Here is an 18,095-nt window from a genome sequence, read left to right as displayed (position 1 = left end):
ATTAAAGCAGTGACTGGAGAAACAAAGGATAAAATAACCTTAGCCAAAGTACACATGTATTAAAATAGTACTTACTGCAACAAATGATGCCAAGATAGCAAGCCATGTATTTGTACCTGTAATTGGTGCTTCAAAGGATGTGAGCATTCAGGTTACAATGTTATTAACAACAGAAATTTTCAAGGAAGTACTTACTTTTTTTTTTTTTTTTTTTTTTGCTATTAATGATAAAATCACATGTAATGGGAGGCACCAACACTTAAAAGAATGAGTAAAGATGGGAAGTCCAGGCACTGCTATTCTTTATTTGCCTGAGGCAGTGACCAGGAGCCAGAAAAAGTCTGGATGCAGAAATGCCTCTTTCCTGAAGAGCTCCACCATCTGCTTGCAGGGAGATTTGTGTCATTTCACAGTTGTCTTCAGTTTCTCTGTGTTACAGACCAGAGGAATTATAACGATTACCTGATACTTACTGCTAACTCATGTTCATCAGGTTCTTGGCAGTGCAAGTGCTGAGTGTTTAATTTTTTGCAATAATTGCTAGAAGGAGCATAATTATAATAACTTTCATTTTCGCATATTGTTTTTTTGACAGAATTTTCACAAAACTCACTCACCACATTTTTTAATCAGAGGGCTGAACAAAGAATCCTCAAAGCTAAAATGAAAAATAACCACATTAGGACTTGTACAAAATAGGCTCTATTGACTGCCTTCCCCTTAAGGGTGGGTCATCACAACTGTCTTTAGCTTGGGAGAGGAACAGCTATTATTCAAGGTCAGAACCAAAAAGGGGTGGCAGTATACCATTGGTGAAAGAAGGGCTCTTGCCAAATGATGTGTGCATGTGAGGTGCACATGGAGATGGAGAAAACAAATTTGCAGTAAAAGGCATCTTTTGAAATTTCCATTGAGAAATGCACAAACAACAGCCCCTCTATTGACTTGAACAGAGACACCAGTAATAGCCTTCACCCAGGAACAGACAATCTTCTAATCTAAAAACAGAACACATGCCCCTCCAGCCCCTCCCATGATCATCGTTACCCTCCTTCCAAAATTTGGAGTCACTTCATATTTCGGTGGCACTGGAAGATCATAACAAGTGCTCTCTGTGCTGCTGACCCTGTGTAGTATCGGTACAAATAAAATATCTGTAGAAATACTGCGTAGACAACTGTTTACAATGGAGTCAGCAGAGAAGGACCTTTCTCATGTTGTACTTAAGCTGCTCAGACTTACAGGCTCAACAGTACTCAAGGACTCTTCCAGGGAAACTGTGGATGGACACTGAGAGGAGATGTCTTTCCTTGTGCAGAACAGAACTGTTTTCTACCCAGCAGTTCCTTAGAGGTCAAGGCATTTTTAAGCATTGTGCAGTTTGAGCCTACCTACCCCAGAAGTGATTGGGGGTCTCTGTTGAACAGGGAGAGCACTGCAGTGAGAAAGGAATAACACTTCTTCCTGACTCCGGATCTCATAATGCCAGAGCCCATGGAAAAGAATAAAGCTCTGAGTGTGTTAGTATTTGCCATTTGTGTGCTAACATGACCCTAAAGTGCCCTAGGAACAGAGCCCAGTACTGCAAATTCACTCAAAGAGCCTCTTCACCTCTTCCTGATCAGATCATGAGAAGGAAACAACTGCCATATCTACAAAGAGAGTAAAACCAGTATCTGTTCACGTGACTTTGCATATATTTATATCAATTTTTTTTTTTTTTTTTTTTTTGCTACTCCTACTTTATTTTTAGACCTCTCGAATTAGGTCCATTTAAGAGTCACCTCCTGTCCCCTCCTGCCCCATAATTATGAAAACACCTTCCCAGTACAAATCCTGGCTTAGATGAATTTATTACATTGTAGAAGAAAAACTTGTTGTTCATAATAATATGGTCAGAGTTATTTTCTCCCTTACTGGATGGGAAAGACTTCTCTGCTTCTTTTTTTTTCCCTGGTATAAATATAGCACAAACCAAACAGAGCCACTCTGTAATGTAAAAATACTGCAAGGTTTTTATCAGGAAGGACAGCTCGTCACCTTGTCTCTCTCGGGACTGGAAATAGAATGTTCCAAAAGTGAGAGCTTTGAAAATCCAGTGTGCTAAAGAGGAAAGGAAGGGGAAAGGGCTGCCTCAGTTAGTCAAGGAACAAATATTTTCTTTTAGAGAAGACAAATAATGACTTGACATGTAACATTCATGCACAACAGAGGAGCCCAATCACTGAATTCCCACTGACTCATGAGTGAGGATGTTCCAAATGTCATGAAAATAGCAAAAACATCCACATTTCTTGCACATCAGTCTGAAATCTTTTGCTGGACACAGGAAACGGTGACTGACCCAGGGCACCAAGGATCAAAGCAGCCAGGACCTGGGCTCTGTTTTAGGAACATTCAATGCATTAAAGACAGCATCTGGGGAACTTCAGTGTGAGGATAATGAGGAAATACAGACCCCAGTGTGACTTTACTATTTTGGGGTGGGTCAAAATTAGGCCTAAACTGATTGTGCGTCAGTTGGATTGGGTATTTTCTGAGAAGAGGAATATAATTTGGGGTACAGAAAAGGAGAGATTCAGGAAATGGTCTGCACAGATCTGTTCCTGAAGATCCACTATCCCAAGATGGTAAGGTCCCTACAGAAAGGCTGAGAGCAGGTCAAGATAGACAAAAAATCTCAAGCTTTGTGTGGCCGCACCACTTCCTCTGGAGGAAAACACTCAGACCATGCATTTTCACAAGCCTACCAAGACTCAGTTAGACACCACATTGCCAAGCCCAGCCCTGGCTCAGCGTTGGACACCCACCTTCCAGCCAAACCTGGCTCTAACCTCATTTTGGACACACAAAGTGCTTCTGCAAGTTATCTCCGAAGTGATGTGTGTGTAGTCTGTAGGGCAGAGTTAACCTCGAAGGCAGAGTTCAGACTGGGTGATGCTCAAGAAAGGCAAGGCTAGGGCAGCCCTAGCAGATTAAGATAATTGTGGCACTTTGGCTAACCCGATTATTTTTTCATGTGGCCACATATTGAAAGCAAAAGGGGACAGTGGAGCAATACCTTGCAGTGCTCAGGCTAAAGATGAGGGAGGAGTGCCATAGCCATGGGACCCTGGCATCCAGGAACATCTGGGATGTACAGGAGGCAGCAGATTAGGGAACTATGAGACAGAGGAAGCAGAAGTTTCTACCCAGATAGATCCCACCCTGAAGGAACCCATGCTCACACAGATCTCAGGTGTGGCTCAGACTGTCCGGGAAGTTGTTACACTGGGGTTTTAACACTGCCAGAACCCATCCAAAATCCTGCTTTGCAAAAAGGCCTCAAAACAAGGTCTGCAGCAGGGTTGGGGCAGAATGTTTCCTCCAGACCTGCCCCCTGGACTGCTCTCCAGCCAAGGCCAGAAAGGTCAGTGCTTATTGGGCAGGCTGAGGACGCAAACAGGTACCAGATGCAGGTCATGCAGTATCCGCCTCTGAGATGCCACCACAGGGCAAAGGGATAGTCACATCTGTGTAAGCATGTCCCCAGCAATCCAGCCAGACTCCCCTTTTCAACAGGGAGCATGCGAGGGCATCACTGGTGCCTGTGTTAGAGAAGAGAGCCAGAAGGGAAGGAGAAATTATCCCAGGGAGCTTTCTTACTCAGAAAAGGCATTTGTCAACACACTGGCCCAAACCCTTCTTAACAGGTCACTAAAACACTACAGCAAACAGCAACTTACGGCTTCAGAATGAGTCTATTGCTGCTCAAACAGCCAGCACAGCTAAGCAAACAGGCTGCCAGGGCAGGGGCTGTGTTTGTACTCACTGTTTGCACTCCTCTATGCAGTTAATGGGATATAGCATTGATCCTAAGAAGGTTGCAAAATAAAAGGGAGAGAGGGGAAAAAATGGCTTCCTGTTGGTTTCTTTCCAACTTCTTTTATCAGTTTCGTGTATTGTCCAACCTGCCATTTTAGAAAACAGATTTGTCTCTTGTTAGGTAAATTGGTAACTTTGCTCTGGAATGATTTTTAAAAGTCCCTTCTTAAATAATGCCCTCTGGTGTCACACTACATCCACCCTGGCTTTGGTTATATGTCTGAGATTTTTTCTTCTGTTGGGAGAATGGATACCTTATTGACCTCTAAAAGGGTTAAAAGGCAGGAGGAAATGAATTATACAAAATTTAAAAGTAGAAAGCTAATAAAATGATGGACTCAATAGATAAAGCAGGAAAATAAATCTCATTTGACTGTAACTTGAGCGCTTCCTGTTTATGAAGTAATAACTGTACCCTGGGATAAACCAGCATTAACCCAGAACACGGCTGTTATTTTGTCAAATTTGGCTGGCTCTAACAATTAACAAATGGTGGCTCAGATTTCAGATTTGGTGTGGTGATTATTTTGATGCCTGGTGGGAAATAAGTCTGTGATCTCTTAAAAGGGGATTTCTGTGAGTTGCTTCCTCTGAAAAGTGCATGGGAAGTACTCTGGTACAGGCCAGGGAAGATGCCAGAGCTGTTTCCTGAGGACTGTGCAGTGGTGTTGCACGGTGGGAGTCATTTTCTTCATTTTTCATTTCTTAGTTTGTGTCCTTGGAGAGTCCCCCCTCTTCATTAACCCAGCCAAAAGTCCTCAGGGACATTAGAGAGAACACTCTCTATTGCTTTCTTCCTCTCCCCATGGGGAAGGGGTGGTGGAGAGGAGGGAGAAATGGGCCCTTCCTTTCCATAGCATGCTGTATTTTTGAGGAAAAGTCACATTTAACAAGATGAGCGCCTTTCTAGCGATATCAATATGGTCTAATTCCAGTCTGGAGGGGGAAGCTGCATCCTTTCCTCTGCTCTGGGACCAATGTTCCTGGGCTGTGGATGCAAACATTTCTGTTTGGGCCCAAAGACATCTGTTGCACAAGCACAGCACTTTGTTTCAAATCCCACAAATGTCCTTGTTCCAAGTAGGTCATTATATAATGGCTTTTGTATTTTCTCACTCCCAAAAGAGTCCGGGAGAATATGTTGTCACACCGTGTCAGTGCCGCCTGCCCTTGCAGTCCCTCCTTCGATCATCTCATCTGGGTGGGACTCTCTTGCTTGATGTCATTCAGCCCAGGGCAGCTCTTATCAGTGCAACAAAAGTACTCAGCTCCAACACAGCCTGCATTGTTCCCTCTGGTATTTTGCAAGTCCAAGCTCTGGATTCCCTCTCCCATTCTCCCTGCTGCCTCCAGGGCATTCCTACCACCTCACCCCGCCCTGTACATCCCCACTCAGACAGAGAGGGAAACAACACAGCCTAGAGCAAGGCTGCTCCTCCTCGATGCCGTGTAATGGTTGCCTTACATATCCCCTTTGTGTTTGTTATTTCCTTTTTTTTTGTTGTTAGTACCCTCCCTTCCCATAGGTGACTGTCATCTCCCTCTGCTCCTTTCCTCAGCAGTTCCTGGATAGTGAGAGCACAGCCCTCACCACAGCAAAAGGGAGATGGACTAGGGGTATTTGGTGGTCAGCAACAGGAGAAGCAAAGAGAGTTCTTTTTCCTACTCAGGCATCTAGAAATGGTCACGGGTGAAACTGGTTGCACTCTTCACCTCCCCCACAACTGCTCAGTTTTTGAGAGCTTTTCTGCAACAGGATGTGGCCGAATCTTTGGCCAATGCATAAACTGGCACTTACACAAAACCATCTAAACAGAGTAAAACAGGTTAGCAACAAGCTTGTCTGTTCCCTAGTGAAGATGGCTCCCACCCTCCCATGGCTGAAGGCGGATAAATAAAGCCACTTGTTTGTTCTTTGCAGAGAAACACCAAGTACCATTGCATGTGCTTCCTTCAGCTGGCTCCACACAGTCTGGCATCACCCTCCATTAACCCACAGTGATGCAACTGGGAAACTCTTCTGGAGAACACACTGATGGATTGTCACCTATCAGTGCACACTTAACAAAGCAGGGTTGCAATCCCCAACTGTGGTCTCAAAGCATTACCAAAATACAAAGTGAGGGTAATAAAGTAAAGAAAGTCACTCACTTGCTTATCCTTTTCATACAGTCTTGGTCTTTTTTCCACAAATTAATCCACCCTTCCTGCATATGTGCAGCCCTAAGGAACAAGACTTGTACAGGTTTCTCTGATGCACCAAACAAGTGTTTGCCAATACACTAAAGGCCATGGTTACAGGTATGAGTGAGGTGAAGTAGTCCACTATGTTCTTGCTACCTGCTTGCTCAGTTTTGCTTTCCCAAATCAATGAGCTTTTGCAGAGGTTTGATTATATCATTAGAACTGCTGTTTTGGTTCTTCTTCATTTCATTTGGTTTTTTTCAGTAAGATACAGAGCATTTCCCATAACTGGACACAGATCTGTGAAAAGCCATCTTCTCAGAAAAACTGTAGCTCATAAGTCAACTGCTCTTTCATTTCCAAGTGCAACTCAAGTCTAACACCCAACCAGCTCTCCTACCCACGTGCCCATTGCCTCACACTCACACTAATCTCCCCAAGAGTCACAAACTCCCCCAGAGACATCCTTTTCCTTCAGAGCTTGTGTCCAGTCAAGAGACCTGCACCATTCCTCAAAGAATGTCTGGAGGAGGGTAATGTGAAACGCCAGGGAACTGAAGCCTAGAGGTGGCAGACAACCAGCTCTCATGTTGATTTCCTGGAATTGGTTTGTACTTCCTGACCACCCAAAATACTCTACTTTCATCCATCGCAACATGGGAAATAGCAGTTCCAAAGTTTGAATGAAGTAATACCTCTTAAGAGATTGAATACTTTTCTGGAGCACCCTAAAAGCAAAGAGCATTAGCAAGAGCCATTTGGGCAGAGGTCTAGCTGCCTCTCTGGTGCCAGGTTTACCAGGGCTGGTGCATGAAGAAGGAGAATGGGATGGATTTACTCTGGGTTGGTTTGCTCTGGGGAACTTCTCTCTTTAAATCACAAAAGTGCTGCTCTGTCCTCAGCTGTGTGTATGCGAGGTATAACTGACATTGTGCTATTCAGGTGCAGAGATGACTTCTGTTCACAAAGTATTCATGTTCTTTTTGTTCTTGTCTCTTTTTCACTGGATTTTGATAATCAAGGTCAAAGTTGAGAACCAGCACGACTTTCGGGACATGGCCAGCATAGTAGCCATGGCAAAAACCTATGCCACCACCGAGCCATTCATTGACTCCAAATATGACATCCGAATCCAGAAAATTGGCAGCAACTACAAGGCTTACATGTGAGTGCATGGCTATGCCAGAGCGAGACGGGGACGAGACAGTGCTGTGGATGTGATTGAGTCGGTGTCTGCTCTGGGCAGGAGTAGGTAGCTGACTTAATTTCCTTGAAGAATAACCCTGCTGTTTTCCTCCCACCTCTGAACCCAGATTCTTCATCCACCAATCATCTTCTCCATTAGTCACTGTCAGGTCATTGTTTCTGGAATGTAAATCTCTGTCTGTCTGCTTCTGGGATTCAGTAAGTTCCCACTATAATTACTGTGCTCTGCCATCACCTCTCCATCCTGTCGTTGAAGGGCTCATCTTTCCCAGCAAAATCCTCCAGTTCCAACTACCCTCTCGTGGGAATTGAACCCACCCACTTTCCACCTGGGGGAAAAAATGAAAAAGATTGAGCCAGCTGCAACTCCTGGAGCCCTACAGTGTCCAGGCCATAGCAGCATCCCATCCTTCAGCCCCCAGCAGCAACCTATCCTTTCCCCAGCTGGAGATCACAGCACCACAGTCACACGAGGAGCACAGAGCGCCGGGTACGAACGGCCTCAGCTGGGGCAGCACGCAGGGTTTCTGTGGGCATTTTGCACCGTGCGCTCCTTGACACATACAAAGGATGCAGAGGAGGTGAGACATTCCTGAGGGTGCCCCAAAACTCCTCCCTGCCCTGTGGGGTAGTGAGGGAGGTGGCATGACAGCGATCTTCAACACTGGTATGTTTAAAAGTATTAAAAAGCATTCAGCCAAGCTTCAGTAGTCACCACACTCAATTAGAGATGTAACCACATGAGTCAGTAAGACACCTGTTTCTTCTTACTACAAACCAGTAGATGAAAAAAGCCACACTGCACAGCTTCTCCAGAAGCTCCTTATCCAGCCACAGAATTCTGGACAGGTAGTCAGCTCCAGCAGTACATTCTTCAGGTTGCAAGGTAATTTGTATATGTTACCTAACACCTACAACACTGTGACTCTTGGGTCCATGTTTACAAACCTCCAGGCCGTAGTTCTGCTGAAACATAGTTAAACAAGATAATCAAATGTACACAATCACGTATTTTTCAGCTATAACTGCCTAAAATTCCCAGGTGGATTCCTAACACAGAGATGTTTAAGAAAACTAGATAATGTCTGAGTCACATTCTTCATGGGAAGGAAGGAAGGATGTGTGGGACACTTACCTACTTCATGTGATCTCAATGAGAGAAAATTTATTTTTAATTGAATCAGGTCAACAATAGCACAGTTGCCTAATATTACATTAACATCTCAGGGAGTCTGACTCAAATTGGCCAAAGGAAAGAAGGTTTAAAATATCAATTAAAATTCCCAATTCCTGCCAAGACACCCAGCCTTGGCTCCAGAGCCTGCTCCCCAACTGCCTCTAACTGAAACAAAGGCCAAATTAGCTTGACCATATTCTCTCCTCACTTATTATTTGCACTCATCCAGCGCAGGGATCAGAAATAACACCAGATGATTCAGGAAAGAAAGCAGTCACACTAAGACCTAATCCCACTTGGGAATATAGCTGCACAAACAATTGTTTGATAAAGAAAAAATGTTTTCATATGTAAATGGTCATGAACAGAGAACACCTTAATGAGAAATGAAGTTCCTTAGCCAAGAAAGCAAACAGCAAGATTCACCCAGTAACTTGCCAACCCAGGAGGCTGACTTAGATTGAGAGAGCCATTTACGGATGTGAGGTTGGGAGAGTGGTATAGTCAGTCCCACCAGGGACTGTTCCTTCCATCCCAGCATTAGACAAAATAGGTTATTTCTATGGTATACGTAAGTCCCTACTGTGTCCAAGGACAGAGGTAAAAGCACCCAAAATATCAGAGCTCTCACTGATGTCCCAAATAGGAGACTCAAAACCATTAGTCATGCTAGCAAATCTCAGCCTTAAAGGCAATTCCAGCATCTGCAGTAGCATCATACTAAGTGACTTGCTTTGATCTGTGAGCCATGGAATCTATCCAGTAATTTTATACCTTCACCCACACATATAGACTTTAAAAGCCCCTTTTCTTCTGAGAAAGACTGCACTGAAATTCTCCAGAATATGTTTACTTTGCACCAAGCATCTGCCAAGAGGGAGGATGCTGCAGGGTGACTCATGCATTCCTCCCTGCCCCAGATGTTCAATGCACTTCCTTCCAGCCCATGACCCAAGGCTTCAGTTCGGTTTCCCATTGGCTTCAGTGCAGTGACTCCAGATTTACACTGCTAACAAACTCCTACTTAGCCCATGCCTTGGGCCAGTCTGAAAACAGCAGATAAGCAGCATATGATACATGCCTAGAATTCCACCAAGTGTATTTGACTGCCATTGTAATAGTGGTGAAGAGAAAACATGAAAACAGCTCATGTTGCAGGCAAAATTGGGGCAGAAATTATGCTTCCACTCTCACCCCAACTGGAGGCAAACAGGGGGATCATTTCCAGTTAAGATTCATGAAATGTTGTTCACTTTGAATTAAGCCAGCAGCTACTGACTTTCAGGCATGGGATATTCTTGCCACCAGCTCTTAGTTAGAGGGTAATACCCTTCCTTTGTAGTTTCATGAGTGGGATTTCTGACCTTGTCACCTCCAGTGCAATACAATGTGATCTGTAGGGGACACCATATCAACTGTGTCTAAACTAGAGCTACTTTTAGACAGAAGCGGCCCAGATTAGAGGTGGTGAGTATACAACACCAACAACTCTTGATCTGCTCATTTATTCACTTATACTAAACAATGCTGAAGGTGTTGTGGTCACAAATCTGTTTAAGCAACTGTTCTCTAAAAGCCTGGGGTCCCTTCTTTTAAGATACTGACTGTACATTGTGTGGCCCCCTGATGCTTAGGATAGTTGGAAGCACTTTGACTTTCAGTCCCTGAAGGAAATGGGGTTTGAGGCAGAACATCCTTAGGAAAAATTTTTGTCTTCAGTCTCTTTTTTCACTTCGTACAATACAAAAAAGAAAATCAAAAAGAAGCTGTATGAAAAGCAGTTGGGATCACTTGATCTGTTTAGCTTGGAGAACAGGAGACTGAGGGGCAACCTTATCACAGTCTACAGCTTCCTCACAAGGGGAAGAGCAGGGGCAGGCACTGATCTCTTCTCTCTGGTGACCAGTGACAGGACCCAAGGAAATGGCCTAAAGTTGTGCCAGGGGAGGTTTAGGTTGGATATCAGAAAAAGTTCTTCACCCAGAGGGTGGTTGGCACTGGAGCAGCTCCCCAGGGAAGTGTCACAGCACCAGCCTGACAGAGTTCAGCAGGCATTTGAGGCACATGGTGTGACTCTTGGGGATGGTGCTGTGCAGGGCCAGAAGTTGGGCTCAATGATGCTTTTGAGTCTATTCCAACTGAGAATATGCAGTGATTCTGTGATTCTGGAAGTTTGGGGGCACAGCTGACACCTGAACTGCTTGGACATGCTTGGAAGGGAGTGACATTGACTGTGGTGTAGGGTTTGGTGTCTGATCCAGTGGGCTTCAAATAAAACTCTACAGTTTCAAAGCAGCAAAGTTCCCCAACAGGAAAGTTAGGAATACCGCAGAGAGATATATTTTAAATCTTATGCCCAAAATTGGCTCGAGATGGATAGGCATAAACAAGTCCAACAAATCAGCCCAATGGCTTGAGCAGAGTTCTTATTTTGGGAGCTTTCCCATGTCAAATTTTCTTGTAAAACTGTCAAGCTGTGGTTCCCTTTTCTTAGGGACAACACAGCTGCTTACATTTGGTATGCCAGGTACATTTTCTAAACACCGATGTCAAATCATCATGTCACTAATGAGACTCCAGGAGTTTCCACCAGTACTAGTGGGATTTTGGATGTCCCCTGCTGCTGCAGGGCAATTTTCTGTCAAAAATACATGTTAGCAAAGAGTGATTCTTCCCGCTGCAGAACTGAAAAACATAATCCTAAGAATCCCATATCAAAAAAGAAAGAAAGGCTGAGGATTGAACACTGACCTTGCAGGCCATAAAGGGCTAATGAATGTCCAAGCTTGAGGAGGAATCCATTCTTTCGCTTAGAAAGTACAGAAGCAAAATGGATGCTGGGTGGAGGCAACAGGCCCAAAAGTCAACTAGATGGAAACACAGTTATTCGACACAGTAAACATGCTTCTTTGGCCCCCCACTCCACTCCTTTAAACATGGTTACAAAGATAATTTAAATTTCACAGCAACTATACATACCAGTTTAGAGGAGAATTGCAACAAGCACTCCAGAGGGTCTCTCACAAGAGTAAAGGGGAACCTTAGGCAGTCAGTTTATAGTCTAGCAGGACATCAGTATTACCACTGCTGAACATAGTTTTGCAAATTCAGTGTCTTTTGCAGATGATGCTGAAATTGTGAGAGAACTGGCAGCAAGGGCTCCCACAACCTCCATATTGAAGTGTTGGCTCATACCTCATACTCCTCTCATAAATCTCTACCTAAATCTTCTTCAGCATGCAGAGTCTCTCTGGATGTATCCTGTCAGCTTGCTGACTTGTTCGAGCTTGTACACTATGGAAGGGTTATCTGGAGTGTTGTCAGAGCAGGCTGTCCAAAGTCTGCCTTGGGCCTAAAATCAAGAAAAGGAAAATTTTCACCCCGACAGTGATGGCGAAACCTAGAATTTTCCAGCAACGGTACATTTTTTGGAAATTAACTATGAGTTGCAGCTAATGAAACTCCAAAGATTTTGAAATAAGAAATTCTCTAAGTCCAAACACAGTGAGCCACCAACAGGTCAATGAAAAGCCAGTGAAAAGACAGTATGATAATATATCCTATGACATCAGTACCACTGAAATCAAATTGAAGTGGACCCAGAAGTACAATTGAAATCAAATTTAAGTAGACTCAGAATGTCAGAGATGATATTTTGTGACACTGCTCAGCAAATATTTGCCTGGAGAGTTTCTGGTCCGTGGATGGAGGATGCTACCCATTGCAGAACACAAGGATGATTATTCTAGAGATCTTTTACACGCATTTCAGCTCCCCTAGGTCTGATGTATAAAGAAAGAAAGTACTCACAGAGCCTGATGTGTGCTCAAGATTCCTTGGAGGTTTCTCTGTCTAAATCCTCAGTCAGTTTTTCATGAGTCTGAACAACATACCCTGTATGGAGTGTTGTTCAGGAAGGATTTGGAAAGGCTTCTGGGAGGAAGAACCTCGCCTCATCCCCTCCTGTACAAGCACAGAGTCAAGAATGAGGACTACAGTATGCGGGAGGATGGGTCAGGAGTCTATTTTCATGTTCAGGTTGTGTTTTTGGTTTGTTTTCCTAGGAGGACTTCCATCTCTGGAAACTGGAAGGCAAACACAGGCTCTGCGATGCTAGAACAGATTGCAATGACAGAGAGGTAAGGAAGAGTGTTTCAAGACAGTATTAGCTATTCTTGGGCTAGAAGGGAGGAATTGTGTTTCCGGCTTTGGCTAATTGAGAGAACTGGTAAGTGAGGTCTCCTGGGAGGCTGGATAAAGAGTTTAAAAGACCGAGTGTTTTCTTAAAAAAATACTGAGGACACAAAGGCAAACTGTCCTATTTTGAAGAACAGACTGAAAGTACAGCTAGAAACCAACATTGCTAAATCATTAGATCTTTAGTGAATGTAACCACAGGAAACAAGACCAGCAAGCTAGGTCAAGCACACCAGTACAAACATGTAGGGATAAAATCAGAAAGGTCAAAGCACAAAACACAAAGTTCCATGAAGTTATTCTAAGTGCATTACTAATGAGAGGCAGACACAGAAAAGTGTTTTTCTTCTGCTTAACAGAGGAAAAATCTGTCAGCTGAAGTGCTGAAAGCACTTTTTGCTTTAGGCTCACAAAAGTGGTCAGTTGTCTTAGCTAAGGTCTTCTCACTGCTGAACAGAGCAGGAAGAATTCCCTCATGCGTCTCACAGACTAAAATTTGCAGATGTACTTCCATGTATTCAAATCACTGTGATATTTGCTAATATTGCAACTGCCTGACACAGGGGACTCATGGTTACATGCTTTGCTGTAACTCCTATTCTGCAGAACTAACACTTGTTCTCATCACTTTTCTCCAACACACCTAAGTAGATTACTCATAGATTTATAGAATCCATAGACTACCTGTAGGTATTCATCCCTAGTGAATTTAAGATTTTTTCAGATTATACCTTCAATTTGTCAAGATCATGATTAATTCTTACTGTCCAGTTTTAGGCACCACACTTGAAGACAAATAGTAAGGAGCTGGAGAAAGTCCAAAGGACAATAAAAGGAACGTTCAGAGAAAACCTAATGAACTGTTGAGAAAAACATGCAACAATTCTATGTAGTTCTATGTAGTTTTCCACCTTTTTCAGTTAGCAGACCTCGGTAGACGTGTAGACTAAAGCACAATGAATTCCTGCCTGCAGCACAGAGGTTCACTCTCCTTCATTAGCTGCTACAGACCTGGAAGAAGTTGCCCACAAGCTGAACACCACTTCATCCCAAAGATGAAAAAAACAAAAGAGTATAGGATCTTTAAATATATGAAAGCCTGTTAATAGGCATTTCTCACTACTTACATTACAAGTATAATACCGTAAGAAATAAATTATAGCAGAAAAGGTTCCTTTGAATATTTCCTATATTTTCTTACAGTACGGATAGCATAGCACAGCAATTGATTCTCTGAAAGAGATGGCAAATCTCTGCCCTCTTTCAGACCAGATTAAAGAAATGTCTCCTCTTTGGAACATGAGAATTGTGCAGGCAATCATCTAAGGTTCCTTCTGCACCTTTAGTTCCGTGAAACAGGGAAGCCAAGCCCCAAATCAGATGCTGAAGGCAACTCTGCAAGACCCTAGTAGTACTGAGGGAAGTGGACATGATGATGCATCCTGGCTGTTTATAACACAGCTGAAGCTAGAGACATGAAGTGTAGACATTACCTTATTGCAGTGTTGTAGGGCCAAAACCCAGATTCCTGCCAGCCTGCAACACTGCATTTTGAAGGTTTGTTTTGTAGACATAGTACCACAATTAACCACTCTAGCCTTACTCAGCCATAAATGCAATAAACTCTGTTGAAATCTCTGAGATGTCAGTGCATGAAACAAGACAGGAATGTGCTCAAATGCTCTGATGAGTAGGAGCAACCTGAATTACCTACTGTACTGAACAGTAGTACAAGGGATTGACATGTTCAGGTAATGGAGAAATGACAGTAACCCTCTGAAAATGCAACACCTGGTGCATGTGCATAAATATGCTCTTCTTCCCCATAATACTCCTATTACACCCCAGCAGCTCTGATGCTCCCAGTGCTCACCTATGACCAACAAACACTGAAGATGTGTAGCTATCAGAGCCTCTGGCATGAACAATTTCCTGAGCCTGGCTGCTGAACCCAGACACCTAGAGATGTTCCTCAGGAGCACAGGTGGTTCCCACAATGGTGCCCCTGGATGCAGGGCCACAACAGTGCGTGAGGGGGGCTCTCTGTGCCTCCTGCCTGGCTCATGAAGTCCATAGTTCTCCTCCTCCTTATGCTACTGACTCCTCCTCATACACTGTCTTCCTTGGGGGTCCAGGGTGAACACACTTGGTCTCCTCATTAGGGATAAAAGAGCACCAGTAATCATATAAGTCATGATTTTGCTTCTTCCCAGAGACATAGTGTTCACACAAGTTGATCATTATATTGTAAAGCTATGGGGATTCTGGCTGGCTTCAAGGACGTAAATTTGTTCTTTAGCCAGAACAGCTCTTTCCCCAGTCCCTGTAGGGTCTGCAAAATGTCAGTGTTTTCATGAGACTGTGGCCTTCCCTCCCCTCTCTGCATCTTGTCATAGTCCTGCTTACAGATCTGCTGTTCTGAGATTATTATTTTTATTTAAATGGCTGGGACCACGGCACAGCTGCACAGGAAATAAAACCAGGCCGCCTCATTCCCTCCTCATTTGCACAGCAGGGGGATGTGGTCCCCCCATAATATGCCTCTTGTCATTCTCTCTCCTCCTCTGACACCAGGATAGCTAAGGGGGCACCAGCTCACATTCCCATCCTGGGATGGCTAGGGAAAAGGGCTGCAGCCTGTAGGTCTCCCTCTAACAAACAGTGCCTGGTCCACGTGATGAGACTGCCTGACTAGGAGCAACACCCAAGGGATAGAAGGAGGCAGGAGACTGTAAAAGGATAAAATTGAAAATAAATTGTAAAATGCAGGAGCCACTGCATTACAGATCAGAGAGGGGATGGCTACTCCTCACTAAATTTGACACTCATGTTCTGATCCTATTCCAGTCCTAATGTCCAGGACATCTTATCAGGAGAAAGCTGCCTGCATAATGGAGGGCTTTCAGGCAAAGCCAATACAAACGCTGAGGGGCCAACACTACTGGGAGATTAAATGAGCTAAATATTTATAGCTTGGCTGAATGACAACCAACTGGAGATCTGATGTAAATACCAAGGAGGGAAAGAAACATTTTAAGGTGGCTTTTAGGGCAGGATTGAATCAGTCTGAAATGAAGGGAACTTTAGGCAAGATTCTTTTTTCTTATTCCATCTCCTACACAAGAGAGGGAGTCAAGGACCTAGCAAAGCATATGAAGGACACCTTGTAATAAGGGCTCCCAAATCTCTTTGTGTTCCTGTGGGCAGTGGGGTGGGTGGCTGGTTTTGGTGGACTACCCAAGGACAGCTAATCCTAGGCCATGCTCTTGTGCTTTCTGCAGGTACAGACTCTGGGCAGATGCCTGTGCAGAAATGTTTGGAGGTCTGGATATCTGCGCTGTCAAAGCTGTCCACAGTAAAGATGGAAAAGACTATATCATTGAGGTGAGAGCATGGGCAACCTGAATGCCAGTCTCCTTTGGGAAGTATATCTGCAAGCACACTGCCTCGGAGTTCACATGCACCAGCATACTCACTTACCCCTGCGTGCTCCTGCGGTCTCTGTTCCTCCGTGCCCACCCGTATCCTCAGGCCATGGCCCACTGATATGTAAGGAACTGATTCAGAGCCCCAGCCAAACTAGCAGATACACAGCAAGGTGTCAGGGTTGAAGTGCCTTCCTTTCTCAGTGTGGGCTGTGAAAGGAAATGGAGAGACATGAAGTGCTTGACCACCTCAGCAGATAATTCAGTTCATTAAAAACCTCAGTTTCTCTCTGAATGAACCTGTCTTTCTTCGGTCACTTCCAAACAAAAATCCTAGCTGTATCTAATTTAGAAGAGGAAAATAAATGGTGAGAGTGTAGCAAAAAGTTCACAAGCAACAGGAGAAACTTGATGAAACAAAAAAAAAGGTGTATTTTCTAAAATCTTTTTGCATTCACTACAGTAAGAGGCCATCAAGACAAAGCACCTCAGAGTTACTATGGGCAATGTGTATTACACCATTTTGTGTTCAGAGCTGGACAGACTGTGGCTCTGAGAGCTAAAGTGCAATGTGCTCCTTGCCAGGCCAGGAGGCAGATACGGAAGTGGGATCAATAGCACACTCAGGTCATCCTAACAGGGCAGAGAAGGAAAAGCTGGCCAGAAAATCAAACTGGAAACTGAAGAAATGCCCTGGAGGAGAGACAATCTGGCAAGTAAGCAAGTGCCTCTGTCAGTGTGTGGCTTGAGGAGACACAACTTCTGACCTGCTGTAAACTCCATCAACACAGGCCAGCCGAGGAAGACGAGCAGAGCCAGCCTATTGGCTTCATGCAGGGGTGCTGACACACTGGAAAGCTATGTGTGGGAGAGCAGTCCCACCCGCTGAGGGTTGGGATGCTGATGAGAACCACATGAGCCCTCCAGTGACTGCACATTCCTGCATTATGTATCTGCTCTCCCCAGGGAGGGGAGCAGTGACCTGTCAAAGGCCATGTGATAGAAGCGTGCTGCCAGCAACCAAATGCTGGCAAGCCTCTGTCTTTTCCTGAATTGATGGGGCCTGGGCTAATGGGTCTGCTCCCGTATGCAATTCATCAGCACCTAGAGGAGCATCCCCCAGAGCAGACTGTTTCCCTGCTGTGCACTTTCAAATCTCTATGCCCCTGCAGCTGGGAAAGGCAGAGCAAGAAAGCAGCCTTGCTAGAGACAAGTGTAGGGACATTTGGATTGTGTCCACACATGGTTAGACGTGATATGTGGTTTTCATATCCCTGCATATATTCTTGCACATAAGCCTATGTACGTGCACACACAGCTAGTTCTGGGCTTAAAGATTATATGCCTCTGTCTGGGTATGCCTCTGGGTTTTCACATCTGCCACTGTGTGTGACTGACTGGTGAAGAGCACATCCGTACCCTAGCAGCCACCATCAGCTTGCACACAGAGAAAGGCACGCTCACGCTCCTCTCTCTGTGACCAAGGTAAACAGCAATGCATCTAATATGACACACATCAGAAGAAACACGGTAGTTTCAGATGGGTCATGCTGAATTACCCCACTGGAGAACCTGACTGAGCAGGCCTGATATACCAACATCTAGCAGGCATTCAGATGCCAGGCTGATGGACATTGTTGGAAAAGGAGCATAGTGCAATATAAGGAGCAGAGTAGTGCAATATAAGGAGCAGACCAAAGCCAAATAGGCACCTTTTTATGCAGATCTGAGGGAGACAAGTAATTAATTGCCTCTAGCCAACTTCCTGGGGTACTTTTCTTGTCTGAAACTGATCCCTTGTTTTGCTTTTTTCTTTTGATAGTGGGAGAAAAAAGTTATTTGACAGAGTGACAGTTGTATTTTCGTGGTAAGAAGGAACAGTGTGCTGTGACATTTTACAAGAAAGCATGCCTAAATAGGCTAAACAAACAAGGAATTTGCACAATGCAATTGCAGGCAGTAATTAATTTTCACGGGGCAAAGTAGTTCTTCAGGCAAGATTCACAGAGGTAGTGATGGGCAGTTCTATGAACTGAGATTTA

General features: G+C 44.3%; 1 protein-coding gene across 2 annotated transcripts in view; it reads left to right on the top strand.

Annotated features, from left to right (window-relative positions):
• Positions 1-18,095, top strand: part of SYN3 (synapsin III) — a gene marked incomplete at both ends in the record, with an annotated part of 164,925 nt that overhangs the window by 135,943 nt on the left and 10,887 nt on the right. For both annotated transcript variants that reach the window (XM_082280008.1, XM_082280007.1), the window contains 3 exons: positions 7,071-7,213; positions 12,496-12,570; positions 15,910-16,012. In XM_082280008.1, the coding sequence (XP_082136134.1) occupies positions 7,071-7,213; positions 12,496-12,570; positions 15,910-16,012 (321 nt within the window). The remainder of the gene's footprint in view (positions 1-7,070; positions 7,214-12,495; positions 12,571-15,909; positions 16,013-18,095) is intronic.

Source organism: Coloeus monedula (assembly GCF_965178545.1).
Source record: "Coloeus monedula genome assembly, chromosome: 4".
Lineage (NCBI taxonomy): Eukaryota > Metazoa > Chordata > Aves > Passeriformes > Corvidae > Coloeus > Coloeus monedula.
The sequence above is the reverse complement of the archived record's forward strand: the minus strand, read 5'-3'. Positions and strand labels throughout refer to the sequence as shown.